This window comes from Anolis carolinensis, chromosome 3 (assembly GCF_035594765.1).
Source record: "Anolis carolinensis isolate JA03-04 chromosome 3, rAnoCar3.1.pri, whole genome shotgun sequence".
In the NCBI taxonomy this organism is placed as follows: domain Eukaryota; kingdom Metazoa; phylum Chordata; class Lepidosauria; order Squamata; family Dactyloidae; genus Anolis; species Anolis carolinensis.
Genome location: NC_085843.1, coordinates 154,961,792 through 154,982,679, shown reverse-complemented (window position 1 = coordinate 154,982,679; position 20,888 = coordinate 154,961,792). Strand labels below are relative to the sequence as shown.

General features: G+C 37.9%; 1 protein-coding gene across 3 annotated transcripts in view; it reads left to right on the top strand.

The window, feature by feature from the left end:
• The window catches only part of vwa8 (von Willebrand factor A domain containing 8), a 123,974-nt gene that overhangs the window by 54,004 nt on the left and 49,082 nt on the right, over positions 1-20,888 (top strand). For all 3 annotated transcript variants that reach the window (XM_062975601.1, XM_008106817.3, XM_062975602.1), the window contains 9 exons: positions 1,752-1,867; positions 2,686-2,792; positions 3,461-3,567; positions 6,594-6,665; positions 8,640-8,716; positions 10,069-10,144; positions 12,883-13,018; positions 14,294-14,413; positions 15,308-15,513. In XM_062975601.1, the coding sequence (XP_062831671.1) occupies positions 1,752-1,867; positions 2,686-2,792; positions 3,461-3,567; positions 6,594-6,665; positions 8,640-8,716; positions 10,069-10,144; positions 12,883-13,018; positions 14,294-14,413; positions 15,308-15,513 (1,017 nt within the window). The remainder of the gene's footprint in view (positions 1-1,751; positions 1,868-2,685; positions 2,793-3,460; positions 3,568-6,593; positions 6,666-8,639; positions 8,717-10,068; positions 10,145-12,882; positions 13,019-14,293; positions 14,414-15,307; positions 15,514-20,888) is intronic.

Here is a 20,888-nt window from a genome sequence, read left to right as displayed (position 1 = left end):
TTCCTGGACAGGGCTCACTTGCTGCCTTCCCATCTTTGGGAAGGAAAAGGTCGCTGTTTCTCATCAAAGCACTCTCAATTAAGTTATCTGTGTCATGTTTCTAGCACAATTTGGCATGGGTCATTCTTGCCCTCATATGTCATGTTGCGTGAGGGGAAACATGATAAATACAATAGATTTGTTGATTATTTTCCCCCTTTTGTGTATTAAAAATCCCTGTACACTGCATGCTTTTAGCATTAAATCCTTTTAAAATTATAAAAAATTTTATCGTGTCAGTAGTGACTTGAGAACATACTGCAAGTCTCTTCTGGTATGAGATAATTGGCTGTCTACAGAGACATTGCCCAGGGGACGCCTGGATGTGTTACCATCCTGCTGGGAGGCTTCTCTCATGTCCCTGCAAGCTAGAGCTGACAGATGGAAGCTCACCTTGCCTCATGGATTCGAACGGCAACCTTCAGGTCAGCAATCCAACCTTTAGATCAGCAGTCCAGCCAGCACAAAGGTTTAACCCACTGCGCCATCATGGTTCCATAATATTATAAGTAGGTCAATTATTTTCAGTCATCAGAAAATGAACAGGCAGCATTAATGTTTTCAAGTATGGCTTTTAGCGAGAACAGCTTTGATGGTAAAGGAATGTATATAGGAATTAGGATCAATTAATGTATTATTTAACTTCTGGTGCTCTCAGTTCATTTTAACATCTGCATTTAAGGAGCAATAATGACACGATGTCAATTTGAATGTGTTTCTGCAGTTTTAAAATTGCAATGCCTAGATGCCATTTTTCTCAGAAAACGTATCTGGAGAAACACATAGAAGGTGTGGTTATGGTCATTTTACCTGTTACTTTTGCCTGTTACATAAGAAATCTGAAAAAAAAAATGGGATTTCATATTGGAGATACCTTTTTAAAATGTCTAAATGTCCAGGGGCTTCTACATCAGAAGTGAGTCACAGTTAAGACTGAGGGGAGATTCCTACAGATGATTAGTGACAGGGCATCTACAGGAGGCGATAAAAATAGATTGCTTGTGCTGAGAGTTGAGACGCGTGCCTTAGGTATACAGACTCTTGTGGCTTATGCATAGCAGGAGAGAAAACCTAGCTTTTTCCCCAGTGGGGTTCCAGGTGCATGTTTGCTGTTGTATAAGGTGATATTTATGAACTCTAACTGATATCCTGTAAATAACATGAATTATTCTTGCCTTTAAATGTGACTTATTTGGGAGTTATATATTGTTGCCAAGTGTTATATTTAATTAAGTCTGTTTTTGTTAATGTTTGGACATTGCTTTCATGTGCAGTGACTTGCTTGCTTCTTTACCTATGAAGGGAATAAAAATTCTTGGGAAGAAACGGATGCAAAGTTCTAGGCTGGAAAAAAGATCCACTTGACCTGTCACCTTCCTCTGTCCTTTGAGTACCTGGGTAGAGTGATAGCCAATAATATACGTGGAAATGTTTATATTTTTGTTGGTGACATCTTTTGTTTATATTTTTGTTGGTGACATCTTTTGGCCACTGAGAGATTGCAAACACATATATTTTGGGAAAGCCACAAATTGGATTGACTTACGTATGTTTGAGCCTTGTGACAGTGAAATAAAATAGCCTGTATAGGACTAGTATTTGCTGCATTACTGTGTTAACCATGGAGTAAAAATACAGGATCTGCTATTAAACCATACTGTAGAGAGCAGCATTTTAAAATAAATGAATAGTTCTTTTTTATTTTGGAATAGGCACAATCATTAGCATCATCTTTATCCACGAGGCAGCTATTGAGAATTTGCCGTCGACTTTCTCACTATCCAGACGAAAGTCTCTACAATGCTGTCAATAAAGCCTGTCTTTCCAGGTAAACTTTGTTTTTGTGTGTGTGTGGGGGGGGGGGGGGGGGTGTTTGCTTATTTGTTTAATGATGGGAGTATGTCACTTGCATAGCAATTTGAAATTTTCTGAAAAGAAACAGCATTTTGGATCATAATTGCTGCTTAATTGTGAAACAATTGAGACAGAAGTGCTAAGATAAAGCAAAAGAAGAATAAATTTGCGATTGTCACTGTAATAAGGCAACCATTTCTCCCAGAAGTTCTTCTTTTCAAGGAAATAGGAATCCAAGTTATTGACAGTAAAGGATCTCCAGCAAAATGCTGCAGTGTGTCCCAAAATTTGTAACCGAATTCCTGTTATTAAGGCTCTTGACTTGTTTGGGACAAGAAGTATTGTACAGTCGTGCTCTTTGGACTCCTGACTTGTAGGAAAAGGACAGCGTTTTTTGTTTGTTACCTATCTGAAGTTTTTTCTTGCTGTGCATAGTAGTCCTTGGTTTCCTTGGCTTAAATAGGCCTGTGACTTCTTACAGAGAAGTTTTGTTTTGATTTTGCATTACTTAAGGCATTTGATTTTAAATAAATAGCTTACTCGTGTTTTATACTTGGATGCTTGGGTTGGTATGACAATCAGAGTAATGCAAAAAAGCTGAAACAATCTGCTGTGCTTTGGTGTAGTATGAAATTTTCATGCCCAGGCCAAAATGGAAGGAAAACCTAAATGCATAAATACAAATTGCTTGCATAACAAAAGAAATTGTAGTAGGACATATGCTGAATGAAGCACTGCAAATCTTAGATATATTTATATGAAAATAACATTTCAATTTTCCCATCCCATTAGGTTTTTACCCAACCTTGCAAAATCTGCTTTACATAAAAATCTCTTGGATTCTGGAATTGAAACAAGTCTTACAGACGCTCAGCAACTGGAGGGAAAAGATTATAGCTGTAAGCTATTGACATTTCCTTGCTTTCTCCTCTTAGTGAGTTTCATATGAACACAGCAACTGTACAAGATTTAGAGGATTTAGTAAATTACTTCATGTGTGTTCCTGCAAAATACTTTCGTATTTTTATGTTCTTATGTTGTCATAGCTGATCACAAAGAGAAATCATGTTTAATCTTCCTCTCTTTAACTTGAGTTACATCTACCAGTATAGTGTTAGAGGACTGTTGTAGGCAATGTTGATGAGGGCCAAAACTGGTGTGCCAGACCATCAGTTCTGATATGAAAATTCATCAGATAAATATCTCTGTCTCCTCAGACCCTCATACTTACTTCCTTTTTTCTTTTGTTTCTTTTCTTTTTGTTTTCGATACTACTTTGGGCTAGTAGTTAGAATATGATGGAAGAAGATCGCGGCATTTGCTGTAAAACAGAATTCCCGGAAAAGTGGTGTTTTTTCTTCACTGTTTTACTAAAACAGTAAAAGCTTGAAGGGCTACTAGTGGCCTAGTATATGCAATGTTCCTAAGTGTATACCATGATCAGTTATGTGACCCACCTCTGTGAATCTAGCCTTACAAAAACCAAATATTTCAAGTGCATCTTCAGTGGATATAACTGTGCCTGTCTTCTCGCCAGTGATTAATCCTTATTTATATAAAACATCAGGTGAAGTAAACTCGGGAATCCTAAGAATTGGATCTGTAACCATCCCCATTTCCAATCCATATGAGAAAATGAAAGTTCCTGATGTTCTCTTCTATGAAAACACTCAAGTAAGTGCTGGACAATGAGAGATTTTTGTGTTAATCAAGTTATTATTCAAGTGATTACTTAAGGCAAAATAACACAGTCTGAAAGTCTGTTAAATGCCTTCAGATGACTAGAGACCAATGCAGTTATAATGTAAGCAGTTTGTGCTTGGGTTGCTGTGGGTTTTCCGGACTGTATGGAAACGTTCCAGAAGCCTTCTCTCCTGATATTTCGGTCACATCTATGGCAGAGGTTGTGAGGTGCTGGAAACTAGGCAAGTGGGGTTTATTATCTGTGGTATGTCCAGGTTGGGAGAGATAACTCCTGTCTATTAGAGGCAAGTGTGAATGCTGTAATTGGCCACTTTGATTAGAATTGAATAGCCTTGTAGCTTCAACGCCTAGCTGGTTCCATATGGGAGAATCCTTTGTTGGGTGGTGTTTGCTGGCTCTGATTGTTTTTTGTCTGGAATTCCTCTGTCTTCTGAGTGTTATTCTTTATTTACTGTCCTGATTTTAGAGTTTTTTAATACAGGTAGCCAGATTTTGTTCATTTTCATGTTTTCCCCCTTTCTGTTCTTTCTCTTCTTGCTTGTTTTCAGCTAGTGAGGTACTCCTGTTTTGTGTGGTTATCTCAAGCTTCATCTGCTATGTTAGAAGTTTCTGTAGAGAAAAATTCCATTTTAGCCTAGTGGATCTCAATTTTAGATTTGTTGAGACAAAGATACCCTTGCTGTTGAAAGTAAGATCTCTTTTACATTCAAAAAGAGAGTTGTAGACCTAGTCAGGCCTCCGCCTTCCATGCCTTCGTCTTTTTCCTCTGCTTTGTTTACTGCAGTGTTGGGGTGTACTTTTTTCTAAACTTAAGAGAGATTTAAACATTCACTTTAACTTGCAAAGTAGCTGTATTTCCATCTTGGGTTAGGTTATTTATCTGAAGCTGATGATGTGATAGAGACTGATGAAAGGAAAAAGCTGTTACATAGAGATTCCTGTTCTGTATAAGTTGTCTGGCCTACTTGAAAAGACCTATTTTTCTTTGTCAAGATTGGTATAGTCTTTTCCTGTTCTTATTTGAAAAAATTAAGTAACAGAAAATGAGGTGAGCGGATAATGATATTTTAAGTTGCATCATACACCTGCATAAATAAAACAAATCTGGCATATTTAAATATTTAGTATAAACAACTAGTAACCCGCAAAGAATTGAAATATGGGAAGGAAAAAAATGACATAATGGACAATAAAATACATTTTTGCACTGTTTTGGGGATTAATGGGGTGACTGTTGGTAATGCCACCCTTCTGTTGTTTTTCAATGTGGGGTTTCTGTTACTTTCCAGCTTATTTGAGGTGGGAAAAACATGCACGTGCATACACAAAATCACGTCCATGTTACTAGTAGGACCACATGGATGTTGTGCAAAATGCACTGACCTTGTCTTCCTGAAGTCATTTCCTCTCCCTTGCATGCTTCCCTTCCTAAAGAGTTCCTCTATTGTGATCTGCTGTTGGCCTTTTCTATTGCTCTGGTTGATAGGAGTCGAGAGAGGCTGCCACTTTATTTCCTTTCACATCATAGTGGAGGCTGAGACCCTTGTAACAAAAGCCATGTTGCTGGTTTCACCATGCAATAGAAACCACACATTTTATTATCTTGATGTATGGTGACTGTTTAATAGAGAGGCAATCTCTATCCAGGTGCCAAGCCATTGATCATTTCATTTATTTGTCAGTCTTATTAGAAATAACAAACTTAGTCCATCTCTGCATTGCTGTCCGACACATTTTCAATGCTGTGGTACTTCAGCTTACGAACAGTTTCGTATTTAACTTCTGCATATTCCTCTGCGTGTTTCTTTTGTAGTGCTGTGTCCTGTATATTGAACAAATCCATGCCCTGGGCCATATCTTTTCCAAAGAAATATTGTTGTAGACTAATTAGGAATGCCAATGTAGAATGTGATTGGTTTTACTTCATGTATGGATAAATGGGGCAGGGCGAATTATCAGAGAGGAATTCATGTCTGAAAGGGTTCCCAATTATACATTTGCCAGGTGCTGGCATCAAACCAATAAGGGGCAGAGTTACTATTAATAGACTAGGGCAGATCCACCGAATCAACTGTTGAATGATGCACAAATACATAGTTAAATATGAATGATTCAAAACTAACAAGATTCAGGTCAATATCTGTTAATATGCTGCTGTGCTTGTCAGGTTTGCTGGGGCATCTAGTTGGCAACTGTTGGAGACAGTGAACTGAATGCAGCCACTTATTCACAGAAGACCTGTTTTATGCCCAGCATCCAAGTTGGTTTGCATCTAGAAAGTTGTGCATGTTCTTCCATTCGTTTAGATACGATCAAAAGAGCTGTTAAAGAAGCTGGGGTTTTTTTGCATTCTGCAGATCTTAACAATGGGTTTCCTTCTTTAAACCAGAATTTAGTTAGTTAAACCCAACTCACATTATTACTGAGCTAAATGACTAATAGTTCTGGTCCAGTGTCATGTCTCTAGTTCTTATCAATATAGTTTATGACATAAGGTAAAAGTAAAGGTTTTTACTTTTGTGTCCGAAGTTGTGTCTGACTTCGGGGATTGGTGCTCATCTCCAAGAGCCGGCGTTGTCTGTAGATACCTCCAAGGTCATGTGGCCAGCATGACTGCATGGAGCGCCATTACCTTCCTGCTGGAACGGTACCTATTGAACTACTCACATTTGCATGTTTTTGAACTGCTAGGTTGACATAATCTGGGGCTAACAGCAGGAGCTCATTCCACTCCCCGGATTTGAACCGCCAACCTTTCGGTCAGCAAGTTCAACAGCTCAGCAGTTTAACCCACTGTGCCACTGGAGGCTCCAATTCATGACATAAACCAAGAAATACATTAATGATTGTCCAGAAGTGTGGGATAAGTAAAAATTTGGGGGGGGGGGGGCTGATCAGAATTGCTACATGGGTTTTAAGAGCTCTTATATAAATATTTGTGTTGCTTTACAAATATTAATTTTCTTCTTTTCAAAATTGTATTTATGTCTCTCTAGCATATGATGGTGATGGAAGATATGTTGAAAGACTTCTTGCTGGGAGAGCATCTTCTCTTAGTTGGCAACCAAGTAAGAGTAATCCGGTCTTTCTTGCTAGTATATGCATTTGTTTTATTTATGTAATCTAAATTTTGAAGCATTTAATCTGAATAAATTTACAAAGGTCGATTTATCTGCCTCATCTCCAATTCGGCTATTCTCATATGCACATTTAAACAATGTTTTATGTTGTCCGTTTTGTTTTTATTGAATGATCTTGGATTCAGAGATAGAGGATTGTTTCGAATATGTCATAGTTACAAAAATGTTTTAGAAAATACAAATGAGTGCAAAGAATTGCTCATTTGTTACATGTCTATAAATAAGATAACAAGAAAAGTGCACTAGAGTATATGGACAATTTAGCTTGAAGTTCAACAAATCTAAATCTTTAGCATTATTCTTCCCTTATTCCATGTAAAAAATACATGTAAAAGGCCTTTATATCTAATGACAGCTCTCCCTTATGTCTGCCTGAGAAGATTGTTGTCTTAAGCACCAAGTATGCCTGAAGGCAGAATTTGGCAAAGAGTGGATAAGCGTTGCTGTACAACCTCCAGCATTCTTTTGCCATTGCCTCTCCTCACTAGGACTTATAGGAGTAGTAGTTTGACAATATATAACTACTTCTACATTAAGGTGTGAATCATCTGATCCTGTCTTCTGTATTCAGTAATTACTTTCAACTATGGAAGTTGGTCCTAAGTGGCACCATATATCAGAACACAGAAGGTAATTACGTTTTAGAGCAGATTATGTCTCAAATTAGTAGAGGTAGTTTAGAATTCTTCCCACATTTAAGGACCTATTAGAAACAAATTGTGCATTGATTCAAACTCATGGAGCTACTTTTCCGCAATGTAGTCTAATTCAGTTAAATCAGCTTCCCAGCATTCTGCTTTTCACAATAGGGAGATAAAAAATACGGGAGATTTTTATGATAACATTCATTGTTTTGCATTAGTTTCACATATTATTTTTATAGATTTTAACGTAATGTTTTTGGCCTGAGCTGCCTACAGGCTTCTTTCCAGTGTTTTGACAAGCACTCTAACACAGTTTGGGAAGTTTCAGCCAATAAGCCCAACATAACAAGGCTTGTAAGTGAAATTCAGTCCTAGCCTTCTCATTAATTCATTAAAGTCAACAATATTCTCCTACAGTTTGTTGTTTAGAGTATGGTTGTTGTTTTTATGGAATTATTCCAATAAAATATATGTGTGTTCATTTACTTATATCTGCCTTCTCTCTAAAACAAAAAAAAAACTCTTGATAAGCAACTTTAAATAAATTTTAAATACACCCCAAGGGTATACATCTTTACTCAAGCTTTGGAGTTCTGCAACAACAGACGATATCTGTCTGTCATAAAGAAAAGGTTAAGACTACTGTTCTAATAAACAGTTTACCTTGCCTTTTATCTGCAGCAGCCCATAATTTAGCTGTCATTGAATCCTTAATAAAATGTTGGACAAATGCATGATAACAAATATTGTAGGATTGCTACATGCTATTTTCCGTCTCAGGGCTATCCCTTGTCATTCGTTCTCCAAAGGGAAACAAGGTTTAATACAGGATGCTTCAGTCTCAGTTCTAATGGGGAGCACTCTTTCATGACAATGGAAGAGTTCTACCCTTTCTGTATTTTTCCTTTAAGTTGCCTCTTTTTACAGAATTAATAATCTTCAAGTACCATAAGTTGTCTCTAATTTAATGCAGTTTCAAACCAGTATTGGAGAAAATGGTTTTGCTGTACAGATGATTACGGAGGAAGTCCTGGAAACAATTTAAGACATGTAGCACTGATTCACTTTAAGGATTTTTTAATGCACTTTTGTGGGCATTCATTTTCTAATGGAGAGATGAGCAGCAACTTGGCATATAAACTATTTTGTATATTACAGCATGAGAACTTTTCTCTATATTGGTTTTACATGGTTGGAAATAAATTTGAGTAATGTTTTGTTAATTTATGTTTGAAAGTAATTTCCTTTGCTTTTGCAGGGTGTGGGGAAAAATAAAGTGGTTGACAAATTTCTTCAACTGTTAAATAGACCAAGAGAATATTTCCAGCTCCATAGGTAAAAAAAAACCTTGAAATTTTAATGACTATCATTGATTTTGGTTCCTAATTCTAGCTGAACTGTCTGGGTCGGTATTTAGTGCCCTTAAAGGGGTCCATGGCACCTCCATTTCTCCCATCCATGGCCCTTTTTGAAGTAATGCCCTGATACTTTGAAACTTCAGCTTGAAACTGGACATTGTAACGTGGTCAGCCATCAAAAACACACAAATTACAGATAGCAGATTTTTTTAGTGGTTTGGCTGGTGAAATAGTACAAACCTCGTGATAAGTGCATCTACATTTTGCAGACTGTATGAACTCCTCATAAAGTAGCATGAATGGATATTTTTTGATATCTCCATATTTGTACAATGTGGAAATACCTGGCATACATAAAAATATGCTGTTCTTAATATTATATACTAATGGGTGGGGAGAAAAGACATTACAGTCTACAATGAAAGTGAGGCAAAATAACTGTTGACATCAGGTAAAATGGGGAAGACGATTGTCCCATGTATATAGAGAGAAAAATGTACTATCTAGGGTTATTATTAAAGGAAGGAAGGACAAGAAACCCTTCTGGCATTTTGATTTTTATGCCTACTGTGAGGAAACATAGCGGAATCAAAGGGTAAAGGAGTGTGGGTATAACAAAATGTCTTGAAAATGTATAAAACCTTTTAAGTGAAAGGAGTTTCTGAGACTAGACAAGGACTTAAAGCTTTTTAGGACCCCCAATCTTTATTTGTTCTTTGAAAACAGGTGTTGGGTTTTTGTGCATTTTCCGGGATGTATGGCCATGTTCCAGAAGCGTTCTCTCCTGATGTTTTCCCCACATCTATGGCAGGCATCCTCAGAATTTGTGAGGTATATGCCTCACAACCTCTGAGGACGCCTGCCATAGATGTGGGCGAAGCGTCAGGAGATAATGCCTCTGGAACATGGCCATACAGCTTGGAAAATGCACAACAACCCAGTGATTCTAGCTATGAAAGCCTTCAACAACACATCAAAAACAGGCGTTGTTAATTTTAAAAGCCATGAGGAGTCCACACACACATATCTTGATTTAAATGATACAATGTCAATCCTTTTCTCCATTTATCAGAGTATATAACAATAATTTATTCCATTTCCTTTATGATGATCAGTACAGTATATATCCCTGTGTGTGATAGCAAGACTATGAACTAAAGGTTTTTGGAGATGGGAAATCTGAAATATCAAATCTTCTCCACCCCTCTTTAATATATAGTAGTAGTGAGCATTGTATCCATATTTGGAATGAAAAATAATGCTGGCATTGTTTAATGGCTTTCTGTCTATTCGATGTGAATAAAACTTTGTGTTTGATTTGCTTTCTAGAGACACTACCGTGCAAAGTCTTACGCTTCAGCCCTCAGTTAAAGATGGTCTTATAATATATGAGGATTCTCCACTAGTAAGTAATTTTAGGGCACACATATTAGAGCTCTCTTATTAGAACACACTTATACATTGAACAGAAATAGTTCTGCTTGACTTGTCTTATCTCCAGAGCCTGGGATTAATATTCTAATTAGCTTGTTCAGTTATTAATTTACTGTATTTTAAACAGTTTATTCTAACTCACAATTAATGCTAAATTGATAAATCTTGGAACGGCATGAAGAGGGAATAAATTCAAGCAGCCAAAACCCTTTTAAGATGTCATTTTTTAGTTCTCAAAGACAGGTTTGTCCCCACCTCTCGATAATTAGATGAAAAGGTTTCTTCACACACATTCCTCATTTCACCCATGTGTGGATTTTCTCTCTCTTTCTCTCTCAGTTCTGCTTTTTACCTACCTCCATGGATCCTCCTTTTTACCCACTTCTTTTAATAATACAGTTAAGGTATGATGAGAGAAGATAAAAATAGATTTATTAAATATCTGATCATTATAACTGAGGATCCCAAAGACTTACCTGGGGACTTTTAGATCCTGCATGAAAAACACTGGTCTTTGCAAACAGTTTTTGATTGGGAATGGGCCAAAAAAAGAGGATGCAGTGATTTGGTTGTGCAAGATATATTTTGCATATGCTCAGAGACTAAAAAAACATTTCTGATTATGAATATGTATCTTTGATTTGTAGTTATCTATTTGTTCCTCTACTTGTGGTAGATATCAGCCTTTAACAAAAATAAATCCTTCCTTTTAAGCTTTAACAAGCAAGACATTTGAAAAGTGAGCACCTGTTGGTGGGGATGGAAAGAAAATAGAGATGCCCCTGAGTAAATAGATAATATCCCACACTTTAGAACAGACTTTTCCAATGTGACCTTTACCAGATTTGTTGTACTATTACCATTGCCAGATAGCAAATATATTCTGGGCTTTGTAGTCCAGGTAGGGAAAAATTCCAGACTGGAGAAAGGCAATTTAAAAAGCACAGACATATACCTTTTAGAACAGAGCTTCTCAGCCTGTGGGTCCCCAGTTGTTTTTGGCCTTCAACTCCCAGAAATCCTAACAGCTAGTAAACTGGCTGGGATTTCTGGGAGATGTAGGCCAAAACAGCTGGGGAATCACAGGTTGAGAACCACTGTTTTAGAGGATCCCATAATTAAATGCATTCCCCTTGGGTCCAGAGAGATAAACTCCATAGTATTCTCTGTAGATCCTATGATTTGTCTCATCACCAGCATCTCAAACAACATGTTTATTGGGTTGTTGTATGTCTTTCAGGCTGTGTGGCCATGTTCCAAAAGTATTTTATTCATGTTTATTCATGGTGATGTGACTAAACAACTTACTAAATATGCCAATCAATCTATTTGCCAATTTTACCAGTTAATGTTACTGAATTAATTCTTCAAACTCTGCTTGTTTTTAGCATATTACAGCATAGAAATTAAATTATTTTTCTGATCTGTTTCATTGGCTCAGTGTGGGAAGATGTATTGCAGCTCTTATCCAACCCACAAAAACAAAAGAATGCAAGGAGGCATTTAAGATTACTTTATCTTAAAGTACTTCCTACAGTAAATTTTGTTGCTTAACTTTGACCACATCTTATGCTGCAAATTTGTAAGCAGTAAATGCAAAATATAGGATCATTGAGCTGATAGCTGAAGAATTCAGGGTGGTCATTGTCCCACAAACAGAGGCTGGATGGCCATCTGTCGGGGGTGCTTTGAATGCAATTTTCATGCTTCTTGGCAGGTGGTTGGACTGGATGGCCCACGAAGTTTCTTCCAGCTCTATGATTCTATGACATTTAATCCATCTATATAGAATCTCTGTGTGGGGAGCACAGGTTTTGCTTTCCTCATAGGAACTGCACTGATCATCAACATCCACTGGAGTAATACAGCGAATGTGTTATCCTTAATAGCGAAAAAGTGATTGTCTTCTGCCAACTCAGTCATTACAGTTGTGGGTATGCCCTGGTTTGAAGCTATGATCTAAAGCAGGGGTCCCCAAACTAAGGCCCGGGGGCCAGATGCGGCCCTCCAAGGTCATTTACCTGGCCCCCTGCCCTCAGTTTTATAATATATTTTTATATCAGTTTTAATAATATAATATATTGTATATACATATAATATTGATAATATTATAATGTTATACAATATACTAAAAAAATACCATATAATATCAATTATATGTTATATATTACATATAATATTACAGTATAGTGGTATAGTTCAATATAGTAATATATAATGCTAATATTGTGCTATGCTAATAATATATTCTATGTACATACAGCTGCTCTGAGTACCCTTCAGGGTGAGAAGGATGGGATATAAATGTAGTAAATAAATGTAGTAAATAAATGTAGTAAATAAATGTAGTAAATGAATAAATAAATAATTTTAGACTTAGGCTCTCCCCAAAGTCTGAAATGACTTGAAGGCACACAACAACAACAATCCTAATTAACTTGACTATCTCATTGGCCAGAAGCAGGCCCACACTTCCCATTGAAATCCTGATAGGTTTATGTTGGTTAAAATTGTTTTTATTTTTAAATATTGTATTGTTCTTTCATTTTTGTTGTTGTGCAGTGTGCATAGGAATTTGTTCGTTTTTTTTTTTCAAATAATAATTTGGCCCCAACAGTCTGAAGGATTGTGGACTGGCCCTCTGCTTTAAAAGTTTGAGGACCCCTGATCTAAAGAATCAGTAGTAGAGATGATAATTTTTTTTTCCAGGTGAAAGCTGTCAAAAAGGGGCATGTTCTAGTTATTGATGAGGCAGACAAGGCACCAACGAATGTTACCTGCATTTTAAAAACATTGGTTGAAAGTGGAGAAATGATTCTGTCTGATGGACGACGCCTTGTCGCTAGTAAGTAGCCCTAAGGATGCAGTGTTTCCAGCACTTGCATTTATTCCAGATTAATAAATACATTGCTGTAATTAGTTTAGCAGGTATATAGAGAAAAATACATTTTCAAGGTAGTGGGCTTTTTATGTTTTCTTAAAGTGGGACAGTTTTCAGTTGAATTGTGCCAAAAGTTCCATCTTTATGAACCTCAAAATTATGCTTATAAAAATAATATCTATGAACTAATAGATACACCTATGTCACATGTTATTTACCTAATGAGTTATATGAATGTAACACATTGCAAAGTGAACAATGAAAATTACCACAGTTAAAATAAGTTGTAATTGTCAACAATTTTATTCCCTTTCCTCCATTTTTCCTTTGAGTATAAGCAATATTTCAAATATTGGTAAAAAATTTCTCATGCACTTTATTTGAACTTGTCATCAAAAGCTGATCTCCAATGCTTTGGTGAAATTGTAAATAGGGGTTCAAAGGTTTTTAAGGGTTCTTGCCCCATTGAAGTTTTTGCAACAACTCCTGGAAAAGTCATATTACACATGTATAAGATTAATTCTGAAGCTGCAGCCCTCGTTGGCGCAATTGATTAAACTCTTGTGCAGACTGAAAGGTTGGCGGTTTGAATCCGGGGAGCGGGTGAGCTCCCATCTGGCAGCTCCAGCTTCCCATGCAAGGACATGAGAGAAGCCTCCCACAAGATGGTAAAACATCTGGCTGTCCCCTCTGCAACATCGTTGCAGATGGGCAATTCTCTCACACCAGAAGCTACTTGCAGTTTCTCAAATCACTCTTGACACAAAACAAAAATTCTGACTAGGCTGCAGTCAGTTTTTTAGAGGTTTTCTGACATATTTGTTGCAGAGGAAATGTGATGAATTATTTGTGCAGTACTCTACACATTTTTCCTGGGGGTGAGATTTAACTTGGATTTCATTGCTGAATGAACTGAAATAGTCCAAATCGAGGTTCATTCTGTCAGGAACTATGAACTCTGGAACATACTGGAAACTTCATGTTCACAAGGACGGCTATGTACAGGGCGCTTATTATTTATCCAAATGACTGTGATGAGAGCAGACAGAGATTTTGCATACTGAAGAGCTTCATTAATCCATCAGTTCCTGCTCAGTAGTGGCCGGCGATTGTTAATGCTCATAGATGTGCATAATGTCTTTGTACGCTGTTTACCATCTTTGAGGGGATATAGTCTTGGATACTTTAATACGGCCTTCTGATACTGAAAATATTAATTTAAATCTCTGTATTTTTCAGATTCTGGTTGTGTCAATGGAAGGGAAAATGTTATAGTAATTCATCCAGACTTTAGAATGATCGTTCTAGCAAACAGGCCTGGATTTCCTTTCCTGGGCAATGATTTCTTTGGAACACTTGGTAAGCAGAACAGTTGATACAAACCTCTATTTTAGAGACTAAGTATGGGAAATATCAGTTTTATTTCAATAATCCAGTTGATGGAAAAGAGCCAAAGGAAGCAACCTTCTTGCTAGCTTGTGTTTAAAGGGATTTAGATTTAGAGTCTAAAACAATTTTGTTATGCAAGCACCAAAACTAGTTCTTCCTATATCTTAAGAGGAATGAAATAATTTTCTGTGATTCACAAAAAATGCTTTGGAATGGGAAGAGTTATAAAGTCTTTTTGGATTGAATCCAATTCTGGGGCTCCCTTATGATAACATTTGGAAATATATGTAACCATAGCCAAATAGTGTCCTCTCTGATGGATGCTCAGTCTCCAAGATTTCAAGGAAAGGCCATTTCAAATGAAGTCGCTGGGGATTAAGTTTAAGACTTCCTGCAAATGCAGCATGCATTCTGCCATTGAGCTATGATTTCCTCACTATTCACAGTGTTTCCATTAATTGTTGCCTCCAGGGAATGAATAGCATGCCTTATGATGGGACTTAACATCTAGATAACTTCTATGTATGTATTGAAAAGAATGAATCTGAAGTAAAACTTCCTTTGAATACCCATTGTATTCACTAAGGGGAAAATGATCACAAAATTTTCAATATCATGATGCCATTAGAAATAATCAAAATGTGTGTCTTCTATGGAGGAATGGGACAGGACAGTGGCAGAACAGTGGTTCCCGCTTTCTAACACATTTTTAAAACATTACTACAATGTACATTCTTGGATAATAGTTTTTATAGAAAAGCTGTACATTTTAGAGTTTTGTATTTAAGTTGGGCTAAACTATAATGCTAGTGTTGCTAAATTGCCTTTATATATTTCTCTCTGTTACCATTTTGTTCATTTTAGGAGACATTTTTAGCTGCCATGCAGTTGATAATCCTAAACCAAAGTCAGAACTGGCAATGCTGCGACAGTATGGGCCTGAGGTTCCTGAACCAGTCCTGCAGAAACTAGTGGCTGCTTTTGGAGAGCTTAGAAGCTTAGCTGACCAAGGAATTATCAATTACCCTTATTCCACTAGAGAAGTAGTAAATATAGTAAAACATTTACAGGTACTGTACAAATATTCCTCATATTGATGGATGTACTGTTGTTGCTGAAACATGAAAACTGAGAAATAATGACACATGACTTCTGAAAATCCCTTTAAAGAAGAGACTGACTTTTGTAAAACATAAAAACACTTGTATAGTGCATCTAGGTTTGGTATAAATGACTGTGGCCCAGAGCTAGCATTTCTTCACTTAAGAGGACAGGGCAAGCTGGACAAAAGGATAGGAGGTATGCAGATGCTATCTCTTAGCCATAAAGGCTTCTGTGTATATCAAAGATGGATATTTGTGGGAGGCTAGGGAGCCACATTACCAAACCCCCAGTGATCCTAAAGGACTACAGCCCTCACAGCATCAACTCACAAAACTAAAAAAGCCTGTAAATGCTCCCACCCCTGCCATCTGGGGCAAATGGGAGCATTTTTGTAATGTGGTTGGGCTGCTTTGGTCAATATTATGCCCAGGGAAACAACCAGACAAAAACAAAATGATCACTTGTGTTTGATTTGGTCCCAGAGACTCAAATCATGGCAAAATTATGCCCTTGAAATGTCCAAGATAACATTTTGGAGCATAAATATGTGTGTGTGTGTGTGTGTGTGTGTGTGTGTGTGTGTGTGTGAGTGGAGGGTGGAAGGGAGATCCTTGGAGTCAAATGCCATGGGTGGGTGGGGGAGTTGTTGGATTTTTTTTGTTTGGGTTGCTGTGAGTTTTCTGGGCTGTTGGATTTTTTATTTGTTTGGTTGCTCTAAATTCCTACTAAGTCTTATAGCGGAGAAACCCGCAAATTTGTATTGTTCGTTTAACCAAAAGTATAAACAAATTGTTTTTACCCTTAGTATTTTACAGGTAATGGGAAGGGTGAAAGGAAGGAGGGAGGGAAATGATACAATCCCGCATTTTAGGATGAAGGAAGGAAATTAGTCATACACCGTCTCTGTTTCTGTAGCTGCGCAGCATTGTTCGCTTTTCTGCTGTCTGTTTGGCTTTTTCCCTCTCTGGATATAGCCTGTTTTACTTGAAAGATGTTTATATTATAGGCAAATAATATAAACCTTAGGACATATCTATTCACAGCATGATTCATTTGTAGACAAGATCTAAGCTGGTCACTGGAGATTTTTTTTTTGCTTTAAGTTAGATCTAAAATACTGCTGTTTGATTCATGAAAAGCAACTACTTAATTGTTTAGTCTTCAGTAGCTGGGCCATATCTCTCTGTACTATTGAAGTGTATGACTATAGAAAGTTGAAATGTAAACTTTGCAGTCTGTGGTTTCCATGGTAACCACAAGTCTGTCTCAAGATCTAGTCCAGGCATGGGCAAACTAAGGCCCAGGGGCCGGATGCAGCCCCCTGGGTGCTTACCTCAGGCCCTCCTCATTTTCCCTGCCCTCTTGGCATAAGGACACGGTGACACGCCACATCCTTATGCCAGAAATATGGGGGAGGAAGGCACATAGCTGCTGAGAGCTCTCTGGAGAGCTCTCAGCCACTGTGTGTCTTACCCTCTATCCTTATGCTGAAGACAGTGGCTAAGGGCCCTCCGCAGCACACTCAGCCACCACCTGCTCCCAGCATAAGCATAGGATGAACAGCCCCTCCTTATTTTGGGAGGACAGCCTGAGGATGACCTGGGGCCTGCTCTGCCCCCTCCTGACCCTCTCTTTTCCAGGGCCCTCCCCACCCAGCGCCTGCCCAGTCCCCCTCCCTCTTGGCTCAGACCTCCTGGCCGGGCCCACAATGTGGCCCCAAGGCAAAAACATTTGGCCATGCCTGATCTAGTCCCTCACCTTTTCTTGATGCTCAAAATACATATAATCTGCATAGAGGGTTGTCCAAAGATTGTCATGGAGAGAAAGCATGTTCAGCGATAGCCGTATTGAGCATACTATTGGACTATTGGATTATGACTTGTCAGGATCATAACCTATTGGGGATTATGACCTGTTAGAGTCATAATGTATTGGGTAGCAGGGTTTCGGGAGTGTTCCTTTAGTTTATTGGGTAATGGAAGATCACTAGGCGCATAAATATCTTGTTTCTCTTTGATGCTCTCAGTAGACAAAGATTCAATTAGACTTCTTTAAAATGACATGTTTGTTTTACTCACAACGTCATGTATTTAAATATTCAGGAATATTTCTTGTCAGGTTACGCTTTAACTTATAGTCTTTAACAGTCTCTTTAAATTTTTATTGCTCTGTATAGCTCTCTTTTATAACAGTCTACTTCCAAGGAGCCCCGGTGGCGAAGTGTGTTAAAGCACTGAGCTGCTGAACTTGCAGACCGAAAGGTCCCAGATTCAAATCCAGGGAGCGGTGGGAGTGACCGCTGTTAGCTCCAGCTTCTGTCAACCTAGCAGTTCGAAAACATGCCAGTGTGAGTAGATCAATAGGTACCGCTCCGGCGGGAAGGTAATGGCGCTCCATGCAGTCATGCCGGCCACATGACCTTGGAGGTGTCTACGGACAACGCCGGCTCTTTGGCTTAGAAATGGAGATGAGCACCAACCCCCAGAGTCAGACATGACTGGACTTAACGTCAGGGGAAACCTTTACCTTTACTTCCAAGGAACTCAAGCCTCAACTGATTTCTAACTTCAAACACTGGCTTCTGTACCCAAACAGACTCAAGCCTCAACTGTCATCTTTTTAAACTGGATTCTAAACAGTTACTGAACCAGTCACATGGTCTGCAGCCCCTCCCACTGCCTCAAGTACATAGAGTTAAGAAAACTCCAAACCAAAGAAAATATACATTTCAGGAAATAAACAACACATTATAAACAAACAAAACATTGGATAAATGAGGTTTGAGAAGGTTGCTATCTCCAACACACAGAGATAAAATAAAATCCCAAATTCACAAAAGAGGAATGCCTTTATTGGTCAAGTAAAATGCACAAAAATACATCAAGCAAGTTTTCAAAGCTCCACCAGCTTCTTCACTTGACAAAAAAAAAAGTTAAAATTCTTACACGACAAGAAAAGAAAAGTGACTATGAACTGCATCCTATGAGCGGGGGGAAAGCAAGGAAAGTTGAGTGAACTATTTTACCTTGTTGCCTTCTGTCTTTCCCTGTCTTCTGGAATGGCCAACAATCCCATGTCCTTTCTGTATCAATGTCTGTTTCCCCCCACCTCCACATTTTTTCACTTTTCTCCATTTGGAGTTGAGTAACACCTGACTGTTGAAGACAAATGTAGGCCTCCGTTTCCATGCGCTTCAGAAATGGAGCCCCACAGAGTCCCACCAGAAGTGACCTTTCGTCATGTGATGGCTTTCATGGGACTCCCATGGAGTCTCTCGTTTCCAAAGCGCATGGAAACAGAGCCCTAAATCCGTGGGATCAGGTTCTATGTTTGAATCACAGGCCAACATTTTATATCAGACATTTCTGTTCAGTTGTCCTGGAGAGATCACAATGCAGGCAGAAGCGACTACCCTTTGTTTTGGTCATTGGGAAACTGAGAGAAAGGACAGTAAAATTTAAACTCCATTAGGAGCAGTAAATAATTCCATTTGGGAACTAGCATATCTTTTATATGAATCCACAAGTCTCTTTCTTACCGTAGGCTGAGAATACTGCATTTATTTCAAGAAATCTCTGCTATGTTTGGAAAAAATGTTTAGGTGTCATATAGGTAAAACTCAGCTAATTGTATTCCAAACAGTGAGGTTTACCTTGGTTGAAGTAGGAACATCCTTCCAATGTTTTGGGATTCCCTTGTTGTAGCAATTTTTTTTCCTATTAGTGACAATTAAAAGGGTTGTGGGGGGGGGGGGGGGGAAGTCTTCAGATAAATTTGATGGAACATGAGCTGGAGCCTGTGTTAATGCATTTTATGTCATGAGAATAACAACAAAGAAGGTACAATATTATTGCTGCTGCTGCGGCTGCTGCTTCTGCTGCTGCTGCTGCGGCTGCTGCTGCTGCTACTACTACTACTACTACTACTATTATCAATACCCTGCTTTTTCTCTCTAAAAAAGAAACTCAACGCACCCTACAGTAAAACCAATACAAGTTAAAATCAAGAATATACAAACATTAAAATAGAGTACAATATTACAGCATTAAAAATAAAGTTAAACCCCTTAAATCGATTAAAACCTATCCATAGCTAAATCCACCCCCTTTTTGATTTATACTTTCTCACCATTCTGTCAGTACTGTTTTACACAACTCTGTTCTTTCAAGTAGAAAAAATAGTGTGTTAAATTTAAGCCCTAGAGTATTGACAGAAAAACTTTGTAAATTTCCCATGGCAAATCTGTACAGTTTCTGGTAATTGCTGTCATTTGGAGTCTGCTGTGAAAACAGGTTCTACTACAGTGACTGAGGCACTTGTCAAGTTTTCAGGCACTGGGCCTGAATATATTGCACAAGATTTCCCTAGCCTAAAATGATACATTTTAATGTATTGGGTTTATGGTTCCCATCCCCTTGATCTGGTCATGTAAATGTTATTTATTGTTATAATTGTATTATTTTACTTTGGTTAATAATGTGTTATTATGTTGTTATGTAATGTTTGTGTTGTTTTTATGACTGGAAACCGCCCTGAGTCCCATCCGGGAGATAGGGCGGTATATACGTTTTATTATTATTATTATTATTATTATTATTATTATTATTATTATTATTATTATTATTAAGTTTTGATGGGCAGCTCTCCTGTTGTTCAGCCCAATCCAGTGAATATGTTGTTAGGAGCAGTACGGCTAATCACTCATTTATTGGTTTTTATTCATTCTGGCTAAAGTTGTGAGAGCATCACTGGCTAGTTGGCTGATATGGGTTGTAAATGCTTTTTTACAAAAGTACTATAATCCTTCTATAGCAAAAATAGCCATATGCATTTAATCCAATCACCAGTATTACAGTTTTAGAGATAAAATGAGATCAAAAAGCTATAGAAATGCAATGCCATGCTTTCTAAAATGAAGCTGATTATATGCTTATCTTCTTTGTTTAGACCTCATTTGGGTACAGAAATAGCTTTGCTTGCCTTCTCATTTAGGAAATAGGCAGAAAATGTCTGATCAGTTTTGCTAAATTCCTTGCTGCATAGTATCCCTCTATGATGTTTGGCAAGTACATGGATTTCAGCCCGTGCTGTTATTCTCATCCTCCATGGTTCGGTGTTTCAACAAGGTGGCACGGAATAACTGTTGCATGGTGTTTTGCCTATGGCAGGGGTGAGCAGGGGGTGGCCCAAGGCTGTTTTCGTGTCAGTCAGCCCTTCCAGACCATACTTCTTCTGCCTTCTTTTACATAGTGGATTAGTTTTTTTCATAAAGGAGCATCGGTTCAAAAGCAGGAGTAGACTTGGTTGTTTGTTGTTTTTATTGTTATTGTTTTACCTGTCA